The following is a 17,697-nucleotide window of genomic DNA, read 5'->3' on the forward strand; positions in this document are numbered from 1 at the left end:
CTAGTTATAAATGACAGTGAATATATGCATATATAATAGCTACAGACTGTGTGTGTTGGACAGAAAATACACATTGATAGTCTTCACTGCCAACTTTCTTTAAAGCACTAAGTACACCAAGTACTATATCAAGTCCTCTGCCAATGACAGCAGAAGATTCCAGGCAGTATTTGTTTCATAATCCTATATCTAGCTGACTCTCTATGTACTTCTCTGCAGTTCAAGTTGCCAGCAAATGCTGAACTGGAACACAAGAGTCAATCCTGGTTTGGTTAACAAATTCCCCCGCAAAACATCTCCCCAAGCCCCCAGGAGCTGTAGTGATGTCATATCCGTTGTCCAGGTCTCCACACCTCTCTCGGTAGTTTACTCCCTTTATCTTTTTCTTGGGTCCAAACTTTTTGAGGAGGTCTGGCTAGAGAGCCACACGAGAGGGTAAACTGGGGCGCCGCGGGTTGGTGGAGCTTCAGCACCTCGGTCAGCGCCCACTGCAGCTCAACCCACCCCTAGAGCTCGCGGACTCCCAGCTCTGAGAATGCCTGCGGAATGATCGCCCCCAGGGCGGCTGCCGCTGCTGCTGCCGCTACCGCTACCGCTGCTGCTGCTGCTGCTGCTGCTCCAGCCACTCACTGCCTCTGTCTCCACTCTGCTCTGACTGACAGGCAGAAAGTGCAACTGACGAAGGAAAGGTCTCTGCAGTGAGAGTGGAGTGGCTACATAAAAGAGAGTAAAGGGGGAAAAAACCCAGATCAGAATGCAGGCGACGTCCAACCTACTCAACCTCCTGCTGCTGTCTTTGCTGGCTGGATTGGATCCTTCCAAGGTATGGGCAATATTTTAACTCTTGTTTGAAATAAATGTGCGATATGTAACAGAATGACCGAAAATGCATATAATTATGGCAAAAAAAAAATACAAGGAAAAAAAAAGCACGAAAGACAGCTCTTCCAGCTATCTTGTGTTGCCTGGCGTATCCCCACTGCTTGGAAGATAACAAGGTGAACTAGCGGAGGAATAGCTCCTCAAGGTAGAGTCCTGGCGAGAGGGGGGAGGGACCAGGAGTGCACATAATGTGTTTGGGCAGCGGGCAATGCGGCTCTCCGGAGAATTTAGCTTATTTGGTATCCAAGTGCTTAAGGTTCTCTTCTGAAGTCCGATGGGTAATGCAAAGGAGTTAGCAGTTAAAACAGTGCAATTTGTAATCATGTATTAGTTGATGTCGAGCTGTTTCTTTGTTGAAAGCAGAGAAGCGTGTTTTCCAAATGATCCTGGTCAATAATACTCCCTTCGCAGACGTGCTGCGGTTTGTGTCCAAAACATTTGGGATGCTGCTTGTAACACACACGGCAGAGCAGCAGTGCTCTACTCTCTGCCATGGCTGAGAGGCGTTGGTGAAAGGGGCTTGTGTTTATTTGCTTCTTTCTTTTCATTAAGGAAATTAGGGAGGGCTGAGGAAGTTCTGATTACCAGGGTTAAGAAGCAGGAAGTGAGAAAGCTCTCAAACTAAGGAGGGCAATAGGAAGGATGAGTTGTCTCCTAGCTGTTGAACTCTGAAAATTATCCGGTACTGGCTATTAAAGTGAACGCTAACCTCTTTTGATAAAAAGTCAGAAAATATGGGGAGATATTTTCACTAGTGTATCAGAAAAGTCTTGATGCTAAAGTGAGATAATTTGACAGCTTCAGCATATGAAGAAAATCATAATTATCTGGAATAAGATATAAGGCATCTGGTAAAAAGTCTAAGGAGATACAATTTTTAAAGTGATCTTACTCATTTAACCGGTCAAGAGCAATTTGACACAATAGGAAAAATGATGTCATGTTATAAAACCCATTGAAAGCTATATTTTGGAATACTGTAAAACTATTTTAAAATAACTGTGTAGAGAAACTGGTTCTTTTCATAATTGAATAGAACTAAGATGTAACCAAGCATAACTTAATACTGTGATTGACTGAATATTTCTATTTCTATATATATAGTGAAAACTTAGAATCATGTCATGTATACTTGTAAATACTTATGTGCACTTTTAATTTCTAGAGAGACTGAGAATAAAATCATCTTATTTTAAGCTATGGTTGTGCTGATATTGTCACTGTCAAATTTTCACATGTGAATGTCATCTTAATGATCTTAATGAGGTATTTTACACACTAATTAGCTTTAAAGCATTTTACATATAGGTACAAAGTGTAGATTCCGCTTTTATATTTTTTAATCTTCTTTATTCATTTTGTCCTCTCTTAACACAATCCATTGCCACTCATGTTATCTTGGTTTGAACACATTCTATTACATATCTCATTGGGAATATTCTTGGTAAAAAAATTTTTTAAAGCAAAGCTAATTACTGAGTTACTACATTAAAAAAAATCAAAGTGAGTTTTGTCATTCTTTAAAAGGAATTCAGAAACACAGAGCTTTACTAACAACTGCATGTTTGATTTGTCTCATAGCTTTAATGCATACATATTTTCACTACTTACACCCCATTCTTTCCCAGATTAACCCTATATAAACAAAGAAGAGCTTCTGTTAAACAGTGACATAAACCCTCCATATAAATGACCCATTTTTAGTCAATGTGGTTTTTTTTTTTTTTCTAGTATTGGTAACTTTATTTCTATGTATTCAACAACAGAAAACTTTTCTTTAGACTTAACTGTGGCTGTTTAGTACAGCTGAGAAATCCAGGAAAAGAAAGGCATACATTAACTTTTCAAAGAATCCTTTTCAGCTTCTAGATACTGCAATATTGTATGCAAAGAACAACAGATAGTATTTGTTCTACACCACATATAACATTATAGAGAATATTAAAATGTTTATAGCAAGTGATTTTAATGTAAAATTTTTTGAACTGGTAGACAAAATTTTGCTTCAAAAGGTGAATAAAACTATATTTGTTATCTTTTATCAAACTATTGTGAATCACCAAACTAAATCACATCCCCTCCTCAAAATCACAAATGGCACCACTGAGTTCTCAAAATAATTGCCAAATAAGTTATGAAATAGAAATGCTCAGATTTTATTATTATTTTGCTAAGTACTTAAAGGTCTAGATAATAAAATTCACATCCATAATGCAAATTATGTTTGGTGAAATTGAAATTAAATTCCAATAGCAGAGTAGTATACAAGACCACGGCGTATAGACAAATAAGTAATAAGTAATGACACTTAAACATACAGAAATTCTAAACAACTATTTTTTTTACATGTTAAACTATTTGGACATATATTTCAAAATAATATTTTAAATAAATTCAGTTAAGTATTTTTATATATTACATTTTATGTTTATAGTACACATAAATCATGAACATATACATGCAAACTGAAAAACTGAAAAGCTATGAAAACTGAATAGACTCTTTTAGGTATAGGATTGTCACATACATCAAATATTTGAAATCTAAATCTTACAGAGTGTGCTTATTGCATATTGTAATTGGACCTGTAATTACACACCAATAAACCCTGATATTGTAAATAGTGAAAAGTTCAACACTGCCCATCATCTATGATTTGAAAGAGCAAACCAAAGGGCTTTATAACAACACTATCAATTCTATTTCATGGGAGACTGTGTAATATTTATGTTTATGATCATTCCTGAGATTGAAATTTACAGATCATATATGACATTTTATAAAGTGCTTGAGTATCGCCATCTTATGGTAAGATAACTTACTTGAAAGTCAATTTTATTTTAAATTAAAAAAAAATGCCCCAATGTTTATATTTATAGGATGGACTTAGTTTCTCTTCTCTCATTTAATATATCAGGAAATTGGTAAGATTAGTTAGTATTTTCTTTTAATAAAGAAGGCAATTCAAAACTAAACAATTACTTGTATTTTTATACAGACAGATTATCAATTTTCCTCTCAAGAAAATAATGAGAATTATGTTTTCTTAATTCAAATCTTATTAACAACTTTCCAGTTCCATTTAGAAAAATACATGGGTATACTACTTTGCTTCCTTTAAGATACTAATTAGTTTCATTTGTAATGGAATGTCTGAACTACAGGCAATATGCCACCATCATTCATTCATAAGTAAAGTAAGAAAATCCAAAAGCTTGTAAGAATTCAATTATTGCTCAGTTTTATAGAGAAGGAGTATTTTTTTTTTGTTTAGGAAATTCCTGAACGTGGCTGCTAGATGGCATCTCTGTGCTTCTAAACGGAAGGCACAGAGTTTAGTAATGACCTTGATAGTGGAGAGTGAACCTCTTTTTCTTCTACAAGAAGATTATTAGCAGACCATTATTTGAACATTATAACAAAACAGTAATCCCTGTGAATGAGAACCACGAATTTCTCTGTTCTGCACTGCTGAATTATGAAGAAAGGAGGTATAAATGTGTGCAGATTTCAAACAGAGCATGCACACTGGAGTCAGACACTTGGAGAAGAGTTAAAAAGAGGTGACATGGGCATACCCACACACTACAATGACCATTAAACTTTTCTGCAGTCATATTTGTGTGATAAATGTATTACAAAATGTCTCAGCATATTTAGATTAAGAAAGAATTCACTATCTTCTTACCTAGAAATATATTAAAGAACTTATCACCATGATACTTTCTGACACTACAGACATAAAATGAAACAATGATTCAGCAATCTTCAACATGAAACTGTTCTTTCTGTCCAAAACAACTCAGACAATTAGAACTCTTGCTTTAAATAAGATCATTGCTTTAAGCCGTATCAACGTGATGGGAAGCAGGAGAATTTCAATAATTATCGTTAAATGTTTCATAACAATATACCATGTATAAGTGCCTTTGTGTTTTAGTACTGCTAAAGGAAACATCAAAGAACTAAATTGGCTAGAGGTGACCTTAGTACATAAATCTAGTTAAAGTTCATGTTCTTACAATTTTTAAATAAAATTGATAAAGGCACAAACAGCCAGAGAAGTAAATTGAGATCAGTATTAATTTGCTTTAAAATTCACCTTAAAAATCTGTCTTCTCCTGTATCTCCTGTATGCCAGAGGCATCCTCTATACAACAGGATCAACTCAAGTTAGAAAATATGGATCTATGGCAACTGTAAGGACCTGTAATTACACACCAATAAACCCTGATATTGTAAATAGTGAAAAGTTCAACACTGCCCATCATCTATGATTTGAAAGAGCAAATGACTTTCTCTCACTTTGTCCCATCCTTCTCAACCCAATTACATATTTATCTTAGAATGTAAATAATCTTTCTTACTCTTTTTCTTGGTAACTTGAGAAGGTTAAAATAGCGCTGCTTTTCTTTATTTTAAAATTCTTGTTCCTTGTAATTTTGCAACTATTCTCTTTAGAAAATGACTATTGTGACAATCCATTTTCTGTTGGGAGGGAAGCAGCACAAGAACAAGAATGAGAAACAAAGGGATCAGGATCCAAAGTCTCTCATCTTTTATCCCTACTTTGCCACTGACAAGTATATATGTGTGAATGCATTATATATGTATACAATGTTTTACAAATTTATATATTATAAAATATTACACATTTATAAACATATTATATATACACATATGTTTGTACACGTGTGTGTGTATAAATCTTTGAGGAAGCTGTGATCTCAACGACCTCACCTTTCAAATGAGGACCCTGCATGTCCTCAAAACTTCTTTGTTAAAACTCTAGAATGACTCTGTGCTAGGATCTGTATGTTTGTGCCCCTCCCTTTCCCACAATTCATATGATGAAATCTAAACCCAACTTGCTATTAAGGTGTGGGGCTTTTGGGAGGTGATGAGGTCATGAGGATGGAGCCCTCATGAACAAGGTCAGAGGCCCCAGAGAGACAGCTCATCCTTTCCATCATGTGAGAATACAAGGAGACGTCTGCAGCCTCGCCTGACTATGCTGGTATCTTGGTCTTGGACTGCCAGCCTTCAGAATTGTGAGAAATAGATATATGCCTCCCAGTCTAGGTTATTTTGTCATAGCAGTCCAGAAGGCTAAGATATTCATTAAAAATATTTGTCTACTCACTGAGACCCAGCAAATTCTTTTGTACAGTATAGCTGATAAAATCATAATCTTGTGGGACCTATGGGTTCTACTTTCATGATCTCATCACCTCCCAAAGGGCCCATCTCCTAAGACCATCACCTTGGGCATTAGGATGTCAACATACGAATTTTGGAGGAGACAAACATTCGGGTCATAGCAGTAATAGAGAAATGACCATTTTTATAAACACAATTCTTTGCTCTTTTCTCCTGGTTTCTTACTCAGTCCCACTTTTTACAGCGGTTTCCCTGCTCTTCTCAATAGAGACTTTTATAAAGTGCTGGAAAAGACCTGACCCTTAATTAGAAACAACAACATTTCTCTTGATGCTGCTCATCCAAATGCAAGTACACCTGAGTAACTCCAGATCGATTCTTTCATATGAAGGGTAAAAACAGATGAGAACACGTATGTAATATCTAGGATAGACCCTACCCACGAACAACTAATATTTAAGAAATATATTATTTCAAAAATACTTTCACGCTATACATACTTAGGTTTAACTCACTTGTTCCTTACTGAGGAGGTTGCAAACTATTTTGAGGGGAGGGGGTCCACGAGACATAAACAGAATAAGACCCACCCTATCAAAGTGCCAGTAATTTAAATGGTGCTAATAAAAATACTCAAAAATGTTGTCAAAACAATGAAAAATTGTTGTCTAAAAACACTTATCTTTTGTGCTTTAAAAATAAGGTGTTGTAAAGCATATATCACAAAGCTATGCCTTCTGTTATTCTCATACTAAGCCTTTAAGGAACAAAAATAAATTCAGAAAAAAAGGATTACAGATGCTGCTGTGTTTCATGCTTTTGCCTCTCCCTGGAAAGCTCATCTCTTCTTCTCCATATGTCAAAATTTTACCTATATTTTAAGATGAAACTGAAATGTCACTTCTTCCATAAATCCTTGCCTGGTCGTCCCTTTACCCCAGGAAGAGGTAATCCTGATAAACTAAGAACTCCTATGAGAAAAGTATCACGCTTTACTTATCTCTGGATCTACAGCAACTGGACTGTGTCTGACACAGAATAGGTGTTCAATGAACACAGATTGAATTGGATTTCTTTTACCTCCAAATCTGTAAAGCAGTCTCATTACACTTAACCACTTTCTTTTTTAAAAATTGGTTATTTATTGTATTGTGTCTCCCCTACTAAGTTATAATGTAGCTGAGGGCAGGCTCCATGCCTTGGTCATTATCTTATCCTTTCCTGTCAACTCAGTGCCTATTCCGATATGATATTTATCAACATTTCTTGAATGAAGAAATGAACAGAGGAAGAAAAATCCTTAAAATCCTGGGTTAAATAATTCATGAATATAATCTATGCTTTTAGTCCATGCTCTTTTATCAGATAATATATTAGGGGAAGGGAAGTCAGACTGATTTTAGGAACTTTGTTTTCAAGGGCTTGGAATTCATATCAGGTTATTTATCTTGAAGGATGCTGCAAGATTATGTCTTTTTAAATTTTTGATTAACTTCCTGTCCTAACTCACCATCCTTTGTGCTGTTTTTTGAGTTTTGGCAACTCTCTGATATGCTACAAATTTAATATTCATGTGAATTATTTCTGTTTCATGACGCTTATTGGCTAAGTAAGCATATCCTTTATTCCTTGGTGTATATATGTGACCATTTTATTTTCATATAAGTCCAAACATTTTATTAATGTGTGCTTACTGTTTTGACTAATCATTATCTTATGTAAGGTCACCTTATTGGATAAATTAGTGTATTTCTCTACCTCTTTCAGGGGCTGAGTTATTTTTTTTAAGGATCTAAAATATTCCATTGAAATTATTATACTACATGTTCTTATGATAGTACATAGATAAAAAAGTAATACTGGCTCCATATTTGTACTACATTACTATATGAGCACAATACCACCAAATAAAATAAATTTAAATGATTAAAAGCAAATATCAAGTTAGAATGATCCGAATTAACCACAGTCAGAAATTCAGATTGTTATAATCAACTTTGTAGGTTAAAATGCTCTGAAAAGAAATGTCAGTAATAAAACTGTTTCAACAGCAAAAATAAAGAACTACCTAAATAACCCCATAGGGAGGACATAAATTGAATAGAGTATCCTTTTTATTCTTCCAACTAAATTGAAGGTGACTAAGAAGCATTATCCCATGGTGACTTAAATAGCACTGCTAGAGGGACCAGTTCCAAATGGCAGGATTTCTTTAAATAGAGATCAGTACTAGAAATGTTGATTCCCTGGCATCGAAATGTCACTGGTGAAAAATTGCCTCAAAAAAGATGCCATCACTTCTGGGTATGATCTGTCTATGGCTGCTTACAGAATTGTTTATCTGGTTAGGACTGTCACACCTCCATGTGTTTGGGGCATGATGGTTATATCTTAGTGCATGTTATTGTAATGCTAAACAAAATGAAATAGCATCTAGCTCAAGACTATTAAAGACATTTTGCTATACTTATTGTTTATTATTTGCATTGTGCTACAGATGTATTCTTCTCTTTACAATAAGCTAAGTGCTAGACAAAGTCAGGGAATAAAATGACTCCAGTTTGCTTGGCATATACCTTAAATGTCTCTAGAGATAAGGAGGAGGAAGTATACAGAGAGCTACAAAGCTCATGCCAATGAGGTAGTTACTATAATATACAGTGACTCAAAACTAGGCCTAAGATACTTGACAGTAAGGAATCCAGTGGGTTGAATGAGTCACTATTTACTAACGGTGCTTCTCACTGGTGCTAAAGCATCGTGACGTCCCTGTCTATCAAAATGATAAAAGATTCCAAATTTAAATGTTTGTCCTAAAATAAAAATGGAATACGATTTTAAGAAGTGATGAAAGTATAAATGTGCTTGCATGCAGCATGGCAATAAACACATTCAAATACGGTTAAGAGAAAAACAGAAGAGTTAAGGAGAGGTGAGCATTTATCTACACTTCAGGGATGGATTGCGGCTTTTACAGATGATATACGCCATACACTTGCCAATACATATTTAAGCTTTTCAAGTGAAATGTATTGCCCCCTACCGATACCCCCCCCAACACACACACACACACACACACACACACACACACACACACACACGCGCGCGCGCACTTCTCCACAAAGACTGCATTCGTTAATCTGAGATCAGGCTGTGCTTCTCCTACTAACCGCTGACATTCATTTTTTAGAACAAGGTCTCTAAATTAGTTCAGCTAATCTTTAATAACTCTTGGTAAGAAACAGAAATAAGAAAACGGCATGAAAACATTCTTAAATTCCTTTTCCATGCTTTACTTGCTTTTAAACTTTGCAGATAGAAATGTAGTAGAAATATTCGGCATTTTGTCTATTTGCACATCATCATTTCTTTCAGGAAAGTTACCTTCAAGTGATTCAGTCTAATTAATACTAATTTAACATATAAAGTAAAGATGAAGAGAGAAACCATATCAAATTTAGAGCAAAATATATGAAAATTAGGAAACTGCAAAGGCATAGCAGTGTGAACAGAGAACTAAGTTAGGAGTTAGAAAATCTGAGGCCAAACATCCACTCTGCAGTTATCTAGTCGTATGTCTTTGAGAAACTCACTAAACTTTTTTGGTTTTCATTTCATGTACAAACTAAGGATGCTGAACCGAATGCTCTTTTTTTTATTGCTATGTCATCCTAAAGTGACATTCACCATTCGTCTCTTCTAAATGTAGTTCATCACCCTTCCATCCTCCTTCCTTCTGCTCACAGATTCTCAGATTGCTAAAATCAAGGATACAACTTAGGCTTCTTCCACTTTCCTGCTGAAAATCAAAGTAATGACATTGAGAACATCATACCATTCAGTTGTATACACAGTGTCATAAAAAATGTGAAAACATATAAGCTTATTTCATATCCCAAGCATTTTAAGATATTTTACATTGATTTTACATCCTTCCCTTTCACTAGCTTTTGAAGATTTAATGAAAAATAAATTAGTGTATGATGTCACATTTATATTGTTTTTATATGACAACAGTTAAAATTAAAGAGATTCTTACAGTTACAGGAAATATAAAGGCCATCTGTTTTAATTCTGCATAAAGGCAAAAATCTCCTCCATAACATATCTGATGGATGGTTAGCTAGATTCTGTCCATGTTTTTCTAATATTGGAGAGCAGGGTAGTATTCAAGTAACTGGACTTTTTTTAATCAAAAATAACTATTAGAAAGCTTATTTTTTTATTGAGTTATTACCTCCAATGATATTTTCTAGCACTGAGTTGATTTTTTTTTTTTTGACCATGCCTATGACATGTGGAAATTCCTGGGCCAGGGACTGAACCTGTGCCACAGCAGCGACCAAGCCACTGCAGTGACAATGCCAGATCCTCAACCTGCTATGCCACATGGGAACTCATGAGCTAACATTCCTTATGTGGCTAAATATAATAAGAAACAAAGTATATATTCTGTGGTAGACAGAATAATATTCTCCCAAAGATATTCACATCCTAATTGGCAGAATTTGTGAATATGTTGTATTACATAGCCAAAGGTAATTTATAGATGTGACTAAATTAAGAATCTTGAGATGGGAAGAATCCTAGAGTTTCTGAAGGGATCGTGTAATCAAAAATGCCCTTATAAGAGGAAGGATGGATGCTCAGAGTCAGAAAAAGAAGAGATGATGACAGAAGCAAAGATGGAGAAAGGCACATTAAAGATAGAGGGAGGGGACAAAAGCGAAAGAATGCAGGCCACCTCTAGAAACTGGAAAGCCAAGAAAATGGATTTTTCTTTAGAGCCTCCATAAAGGAAAGCAGCTTTGCTGACATTTTGATTTTACCCTTGTAAGATTTAGCTCAGAATTCTGCCCTCCAGAATCACAAGGCACTAAATTTGTATTTTAAAATCACTGTTTATGGTCATTTATTATAGCAGCAACAGGAAACTAGTAATTAGTCTACATGATAATACTTAATATGTTAATACGAAATGTAAATTAGGAAAGAATGCTGTAGTCTGTGCTTGTGAATATTAAGATAAGAGACATCATAGACACGAATTTACAGTGAGGTCTAAAAATTATAAAGATAATATAGAAATTAAAAATTGCTTACTAAAGAGGAGTTCCTGTCATGGTGCAGTGGTTAATGAATCCAACTAGGAACCATGAGGTTGCAGGCTTGATCCCTGGCCTTGCTCAGTGGGTTAAGGATCCGGCTTTGCCATGAGCTGTGGTATAGGTCACAGATGTGGCTTGGATCCCGCGTTGCTGTGGCTCTGGCGTAGGCCAGTGGCTACGACTCCGACTGGACCCCTAGCCTGGGAACCTCCATATGCCGCAGGAAGCGGCCCTAGAAAAAAAAAGGGGGGGGGGGGGCAAAAAGACAAAAAAAATTGCTTACTAAAGAAAACTAGATTATACATAATTCTAACTGAATTGCACAATAGGTTGTCTCCAGTTGATAGTTAAAAGATACAAAGTAAGTCTTTTGGTTGTTGTTAGGTAAAACCTGCCTACAGAATCTCACCCTCAATCTAAGAATTTATTTATTTATTTACTTACTTACTTATTTTGTCTTTTTGCCATTTCTTGGGCCACTTCCATGGCATATGGAGGTTCCCAGGCTAGGGGTCGAATTGGAGCTATAGCCGCTGGCCTACGCCAGAGCCACAATAACACAGGATCCGAGGTTTGTCTGCGACCTACACCACAGCTCATGGCAACGCAGGATCCTTAACCTACTGAGCAAGGCCAGGGATAGAACCCACAACCTCATGGTTCTTAGTCGGATTCGTTAACCACTGAGCCACGACGGGAACTCCTCAATCTAAGAATTTAATGGTTTTCATTTCATTTGTTTGCAAGCATAGGACTTTTTTTAAAAGTATTTGATTCCAGATTCTTTGTACTGGATTTGTAATCTACCATAAAAATACAAATAAATTGTCTACACCCATGATTCAGTAAAATGATGATGACAGATTTTTAATTAGTCAAATTTGATTTACCAAAGGCATTGGCAAGTCTTCAGTGCCAATATTGGAAGTAAGGTGTTCCTGAATTTACTTTGTCATATTAAATAAGAGATTTGTTTTTAGTTTTAGGAAATGTGTAATATGAGAAAATAATTAGTTCAGAAATGAATGATTCTCAATGATCTTAATTATCACATGTGATAACAGTTCACTGGCTTTCACACGTAATAATTTTTCAACAAGTACACCTGGCACTATTCTAGGAGTTAAAGATTTTTTTTTAAGTTTTAAAAAGGTATATTTACTACTCTTAAAAAGTACTTAATGTTTTCTACTGGAGGAGTCACACAGGTGTACTAATAATGGTAATACATCCTATAGCAGAGACTTGAATAGGATGCAAGCAGAGCATAGAGAATGGACATCTACAATAGACTGAGACATAAGAGAACATTTCCTGAGGGAGGTGATGCTTAAAGGAAGATCAGTTGGACAATGAAGGGAAAAGAGTAGGAGGAGGATTCCATTAAAAGGCAATAGTCTGTATAAAGTCACAGAAATGTAAGAGAGCATGGGAACACTAAAGAGCTTTTTTATGTGACTGAAGTTCTTTTACTGTAAGAAAGAAAGTTGATGCAGATTGCTGGTATTAAATGTTTAGAAATTTATAAACTAAAGGATCTAAAACTTAACCTGACCAGATTTTAAAATATTTTTGGGGAGTTCCCACTGTGGTGCAGTGGAAACAAATCCAACTGGTATCCATGAGGAAGCGGGTTCAATCTTCGGCTTTGCTCAGTGCATTAAGGATCCGCTGTTGCTGTGAGCTATAGTGTACATCACAGACGCAGCTCAGATCTGGTGTTGAATAGAAGTGATGAGAGTGGGCATCTGTGTCTTATTCTAGATTTTAGAGGAAAGGCTTTCAGCTTTTCATTATTGAGCATTATATTTGCTGTGGGTTTGTCATAAATGGCTTTTATTACATTGAGAGATGTTTCCTCTATACCCAATTTTTTAAGACTTCAAAATTCAAAAATGGACGTTGAATTTTGTCAAATGCTTTTTCTGCACCTGTTGAAGTGATCATGTGGGTTCTGACTTTTGTTAATGTGGTATATGACATTGATTGATATGTGTATATTGAACCATCCTGAGTACTTGGGATGAGTCCCACTTGGTGGTGGTGTATGATCTTATTTATGTGCTGGTGGATTCGGTTTGCTAAAATTTTGTTGACAATTCTGGCATCTATATTGATCAAAGATATTGGCCTATAACTTTCTTTTTTGGTGGTATCTTTGTCTGGCTTTGGTATTACAGGGATAGCAGTTTCATAAAATGCCTTTGGGAGTGTTCCCTCCTCTTCAATCTTTTGGAAGAGTTTGAGAAGCATCAGTAGAAGTTTGTTATATGTTTGGTAGAATCTGCCTGTGAAGCTAACAAGTCCTTGATTTTTGTTTGTAAGGAGTGCTTTTTTGTTTGTTTTTTTACTTTGAAATTACAGATTCTATGTCACTTCTAGTGATCAGTCTGCTAAAATTATCTATTTATTCTTGATTCAATTGTGGTGGGTTGAATGTCTCTAGAAAGTTTTACATTTCCTCTAGGTTCTTAAATTTGTTGGAATATAATTATTCATAGTATTCTCATATGGCTTTCTGTATTTCTGTGGTTACAAGCAAGATTTCTCCTTTTTCATTTCTCATTTTGTTTATATGAATTCTCACTTTTTCTTCTTGGTGAGCCCAGCCAAAGATTTGTCAATTTTTTTTTACCCTTTCAAGAGTCAGGTCTTGATTTTATTGATTTTTTCTATTTTTTTTTAAATCTCTATTTTATTGATTTCCTCTCTGATATTTATTATGTCCTTCCTTCTGCTGATTTTAGATTTTGTTTGTTCTTCTTTTTCTAATTCTTTTAGACGACAGATTAGGTTGTTTATGTGAGGTTTTTCTTTCTTTTCTCTCCTTCTTTCCTTCATTCCTCCCCCTCCTTCCCTCCCTCCTTTCTTTTTTTTTTTTTTGAGGAAGGCCTGTGTCACTATGAACTTCCTTCTAAGAACTGCTTTAGCTGCATCCATTAGATTTTGTGTTGTTGTGGTTTTCATCATCATTTGTCTCAAGGTATTTTTTAATTTCCTTTTTTATTTCTGCATTGACTGATGTGCTTTTTAGTAGCATGTTGTTTAGTATCCATGTAGTCATTTTTTTCTCTTTTCCTGTGGTTGATTTCTAGTTTCATGCCATTGTGGTCAGAAAAGATGCTTAAAATAATTTCTGTCTCTTAAATTTGTTGAGGTTAGTCTTGTGCCCCAGTATGTGGTCAAACCTAGAGAATGTTCCATCTGCACTTGAAAAGAATGTATATTCTTTTTTTTTAATATAATGTCCTGAAAATATCAATTAAGTCTAACTGTTCTATTGTGTCATTAGGATCTATGTTGCCTTAGTGATTTTCTATCTAGAAGATTGTCCATTGGTGTGAGTGGGCTGTTAGAGTATCCTCCTATTATTGCATTCCAATCAATTCCTTCCTTTATACCTATTAGTATTTGTTTTATGTATTCAGGTGCTCCAATATTAGGACCATATATGTTGAGTGTAATATCCTCTTGTGAAATTGATCCTTTTATCATTAGTGTCCTTCTTCATCTTTCTTCATGGTCTTTGTTTCAAAGTCTATTTTGTCAGATATGAGTACTGCAACTCCTGCTTTCCTGTCATTTCTATTCACATAAAATATTTTTTTCCATCCCCTCATGTTCTATTTATATGTATCCTTTGCCCTAAGGTGAGTCTCTTGCAGGACTCTTGGTTTTTTGGGGTTTTTTAAATCCTGTCTTTTTTTTTTTTTAGGACCGCAGGTGAGGCATATGAAAGTTCTAGGCTAGGGGTCGAATTGGAGCTACAGCTACTGGTCTACACCACAGCCACAGCAACACATGATTCGAGCTGCATCTTCAACTTATACCACACCTTGCAGCAACACTGGATCCTTAACCCATTCAGTGAGGCCAGGGGTTGAATCCACATCCTCATAAAGACTAGTCAGGTTCGTTACTGCTGAGCCACAATGGGAACTCCCACTCTATGCCTTTTAATTGGAGCATACCTTTGACATTTAAGTAAATATTTACACATGCATTTATTGTAACTTTAAACTTCATTTTCCAATTGATTCTATTTCTTTGTTCCTTTCTTGAGGTTTTTTTTTCTTTTTTTCCTTTTCTGTTTTTGTCTTTTTAGGGCCACACCTGCAGCACATGGAGGTTCCCAGGCTAGGTCTAATCAGAGCCACAGCTGCTGACCTATGCCAAAGTCACCGCAATGCCAGATCTGAGCGGAGTCTGCAACCTGCACCACAGCTCTTGGCAACCCCGGATCCCTAACCCACTGAGTGAGGCCAGAGATCAAACCCGCAACCTCATGGTTCCTAGTTCAGATTTGTTTCTGCTGCACCATGACAGGAACTCCTTTTTGTAGTTTTTGATGATTCCCTTTTATTTTATGCTTGTACCCTCTTCTTTTTGGTTTCAGTGAATCTATTGTATGTTTCTGATTTGTGGTTGCTCACTTTTTCAAGTATGTTAACTCCTTCCTGTATCTGCTTGATTCAGACTGATGGTCATATGGGCTCAAACACATTCTAAAAAGAAAAGAGACAAAATAATCTATACTTTCTTACTTTCCTTCCACCCATTTTATGATTTTAATATCCTTTTTTACATCTCTGTGTTTATCTTTTGCTGTTCCTTGTGTTTATCATTGCTTTCAAAAGTAGATTTTGTTTTTCTTAATCTGTATACTGGCTAATTTAGGCGATTTTCCTTACAATTATGATTTCCCCCTTCCTATATCTTCTTGCTACTTTTCTATTTAGAGAAGGCCTTTCAATATTTCTTTTAGGCTAGGTTTAGTATTGCTGTATTTTTTTAGTTTCTGTTTGTCTGAGAAATTCTTTATTTCTTCTCCTATTTGAAATGATAATTTTGTTAGATAGACTATTCTAGGGTGTAGATTTTTCCCTTTTAAGATTTTGACTGCATTTTGCCATTCCCTTCTGGACTGCAGCATTTCTACAGATAAGGCATTTTATAGCCTTTTGTGGGTTCCCTGTAATTAATTTTTTTGTTTTTCTCTTTCTGCTTTTTTTTCAGTTTAAATTTTTTTTTGTTTTTTTATTACTCAATGAATTTATTACATTCATAGTTTTACAGTGATTATCACAATCCAATTTTATAGGATTTCCATCCCACAACCCCAGCACATTCCCCCACCCCCCAAACTGTCTCCTTTGGAGATACTAACTCATAGAACTTGAAAAACTCTTGCTGCCTTTAGAATTCTCATCTTTAACTTTTGACATTTTTCTTACACTATGTCTTGGTGCAGGTCTGTTTGATTTCACCTTGTTTGGAACCCTCTGTTCTTCCTGTATCTGGATATTTGTTTCCCTTCCTTAGGTTTTACAAGTTTTCAGCCATAATTTCTTCAAATACAATTTCCATCCCTTTCCTCTTTCTTCTCTTCCTGGAATAATGGAATTATTATGCATAGATTGGCATACTTTATATTACCCCAAAGGTCTCATACTGTTTTTCATTTTTAAAAAATTTAGTTTTCTGTCACTGTTTTGACTGGGTGGTTTCCATTATCCTATCTTTCAGATCACTTATTTTTTCTTCTGCATTATTCATTCTGCTATTCAATACCTTTAGCTTAGTTTTTGTCTCAGAAAATGGATTTTCTAATTGTTCTTGGCTCCTCCTTATAGTTTCTAGTTTCTTTTTTATAGAAATCTGCATTTCTGTTGACAGCCTTTCTTAATTCCTTCAGTATTTTCATTACTTCCTTTTTGATCTCACTGTCTATTAGATTGAAGACAGTTTCAATCTGATTCATTGTTCCTTTAATGGAATTCTCTTGATCTTTTAACTGGAGTTGTTCCTCTGCTTCTTCATTTTGTTTGTATTTCTCTTATTCTGTGAGTTTAGAAGCAATTATCTACCACAGTCTTGGAGGCCTATTCATATGCAGTAGTATCCCTGAATAGCTTGTGTAGGTTTCTGTGCGTTTGTTTATTTTTTGCATGGGGCCTACTTTTGGTATGTAGGCCTTGGTGTGTGCTGGCCATTCTCCCCTTGAAAAGGGGTGCACCATCCACACATGCTCCCAGGAAGGTGGGGGCAGTAGTTGACATCTGGTTGTAAGACTTTCAGTGGCAGCACATGTATGCTCTCAGGAAGATGAAATAAGTGACCACTGTGAGCTTGTAAGACCCTCAGTGGAAGCAGTGGTCTGTCCCCGCCGCAGGAACCCAATATGGCAGTGGTGGCTTACACCTGCCCCCAAAGCTCATGAAAGCAGTGCCCTGAAACTTGAGATTCCCCCACAGAGAGAAAGAAGCTGCTATGGGGGTCCCTGCCCTCCCCTCTCTCACCCCTCAGTAGTAATATTTTTAAAAATCTATATAGATATATAGCTAAGTGTCTCTATTATGTCAGTCTACCTAATCTCAGCTCTATCTACCTAGCTAGCTTTGTAATGATCTACCTATTTTCATAATCAAAATGTAAATTACTGAGAATCCCAACACATTATCTTATCCCAAGATCTCTACAACTGTACGGTAATTATCTGCCTCTGCCTTGTCCATATCAGGCTGATTGGTCTCCCATGAAAGTCTTG

General features: G+C 35.8%; 1 protein-coding gene across 1 annotated transcript in view; it reads left to right on the forward strand.

Annotated features, from left to right (window-relative positions):
* The first annotated feature begins 319 nt into the window (after positions 1-319).
* Positions 320-17,697, forward strand: part of OLFM3 (olfactomedin 3) — a 193,591-nt gene continuing 176,213 nt past the window's right edge. Inside the window, exon 1 of the mRNA XM_047783087.1 lies at positions 320-823. Within this exon, the coding sequence (XP_047639043.1) occupies positions 755-823 (69 nt within the window). The 5' untranslated portion in view covers positions 320-754. The remainder of the gene's footprint in view (positions 824-17,697) is intronic.

This window comes from Phacochoerus africanus, chromosome 6 (assembly GCF_016906955.1).
Source record: "Phacochoerus africanus isolate WHEZ1 chromosome 6, ROS_Pafr_v1, whole genome shotgun sequence".
Lineage (NCBI taxonomy): Eukaryota > Metazoa > Chordata > Mammalia > Artiodactyla > Suidae > Phacochoerus > Phacochoerus africanus.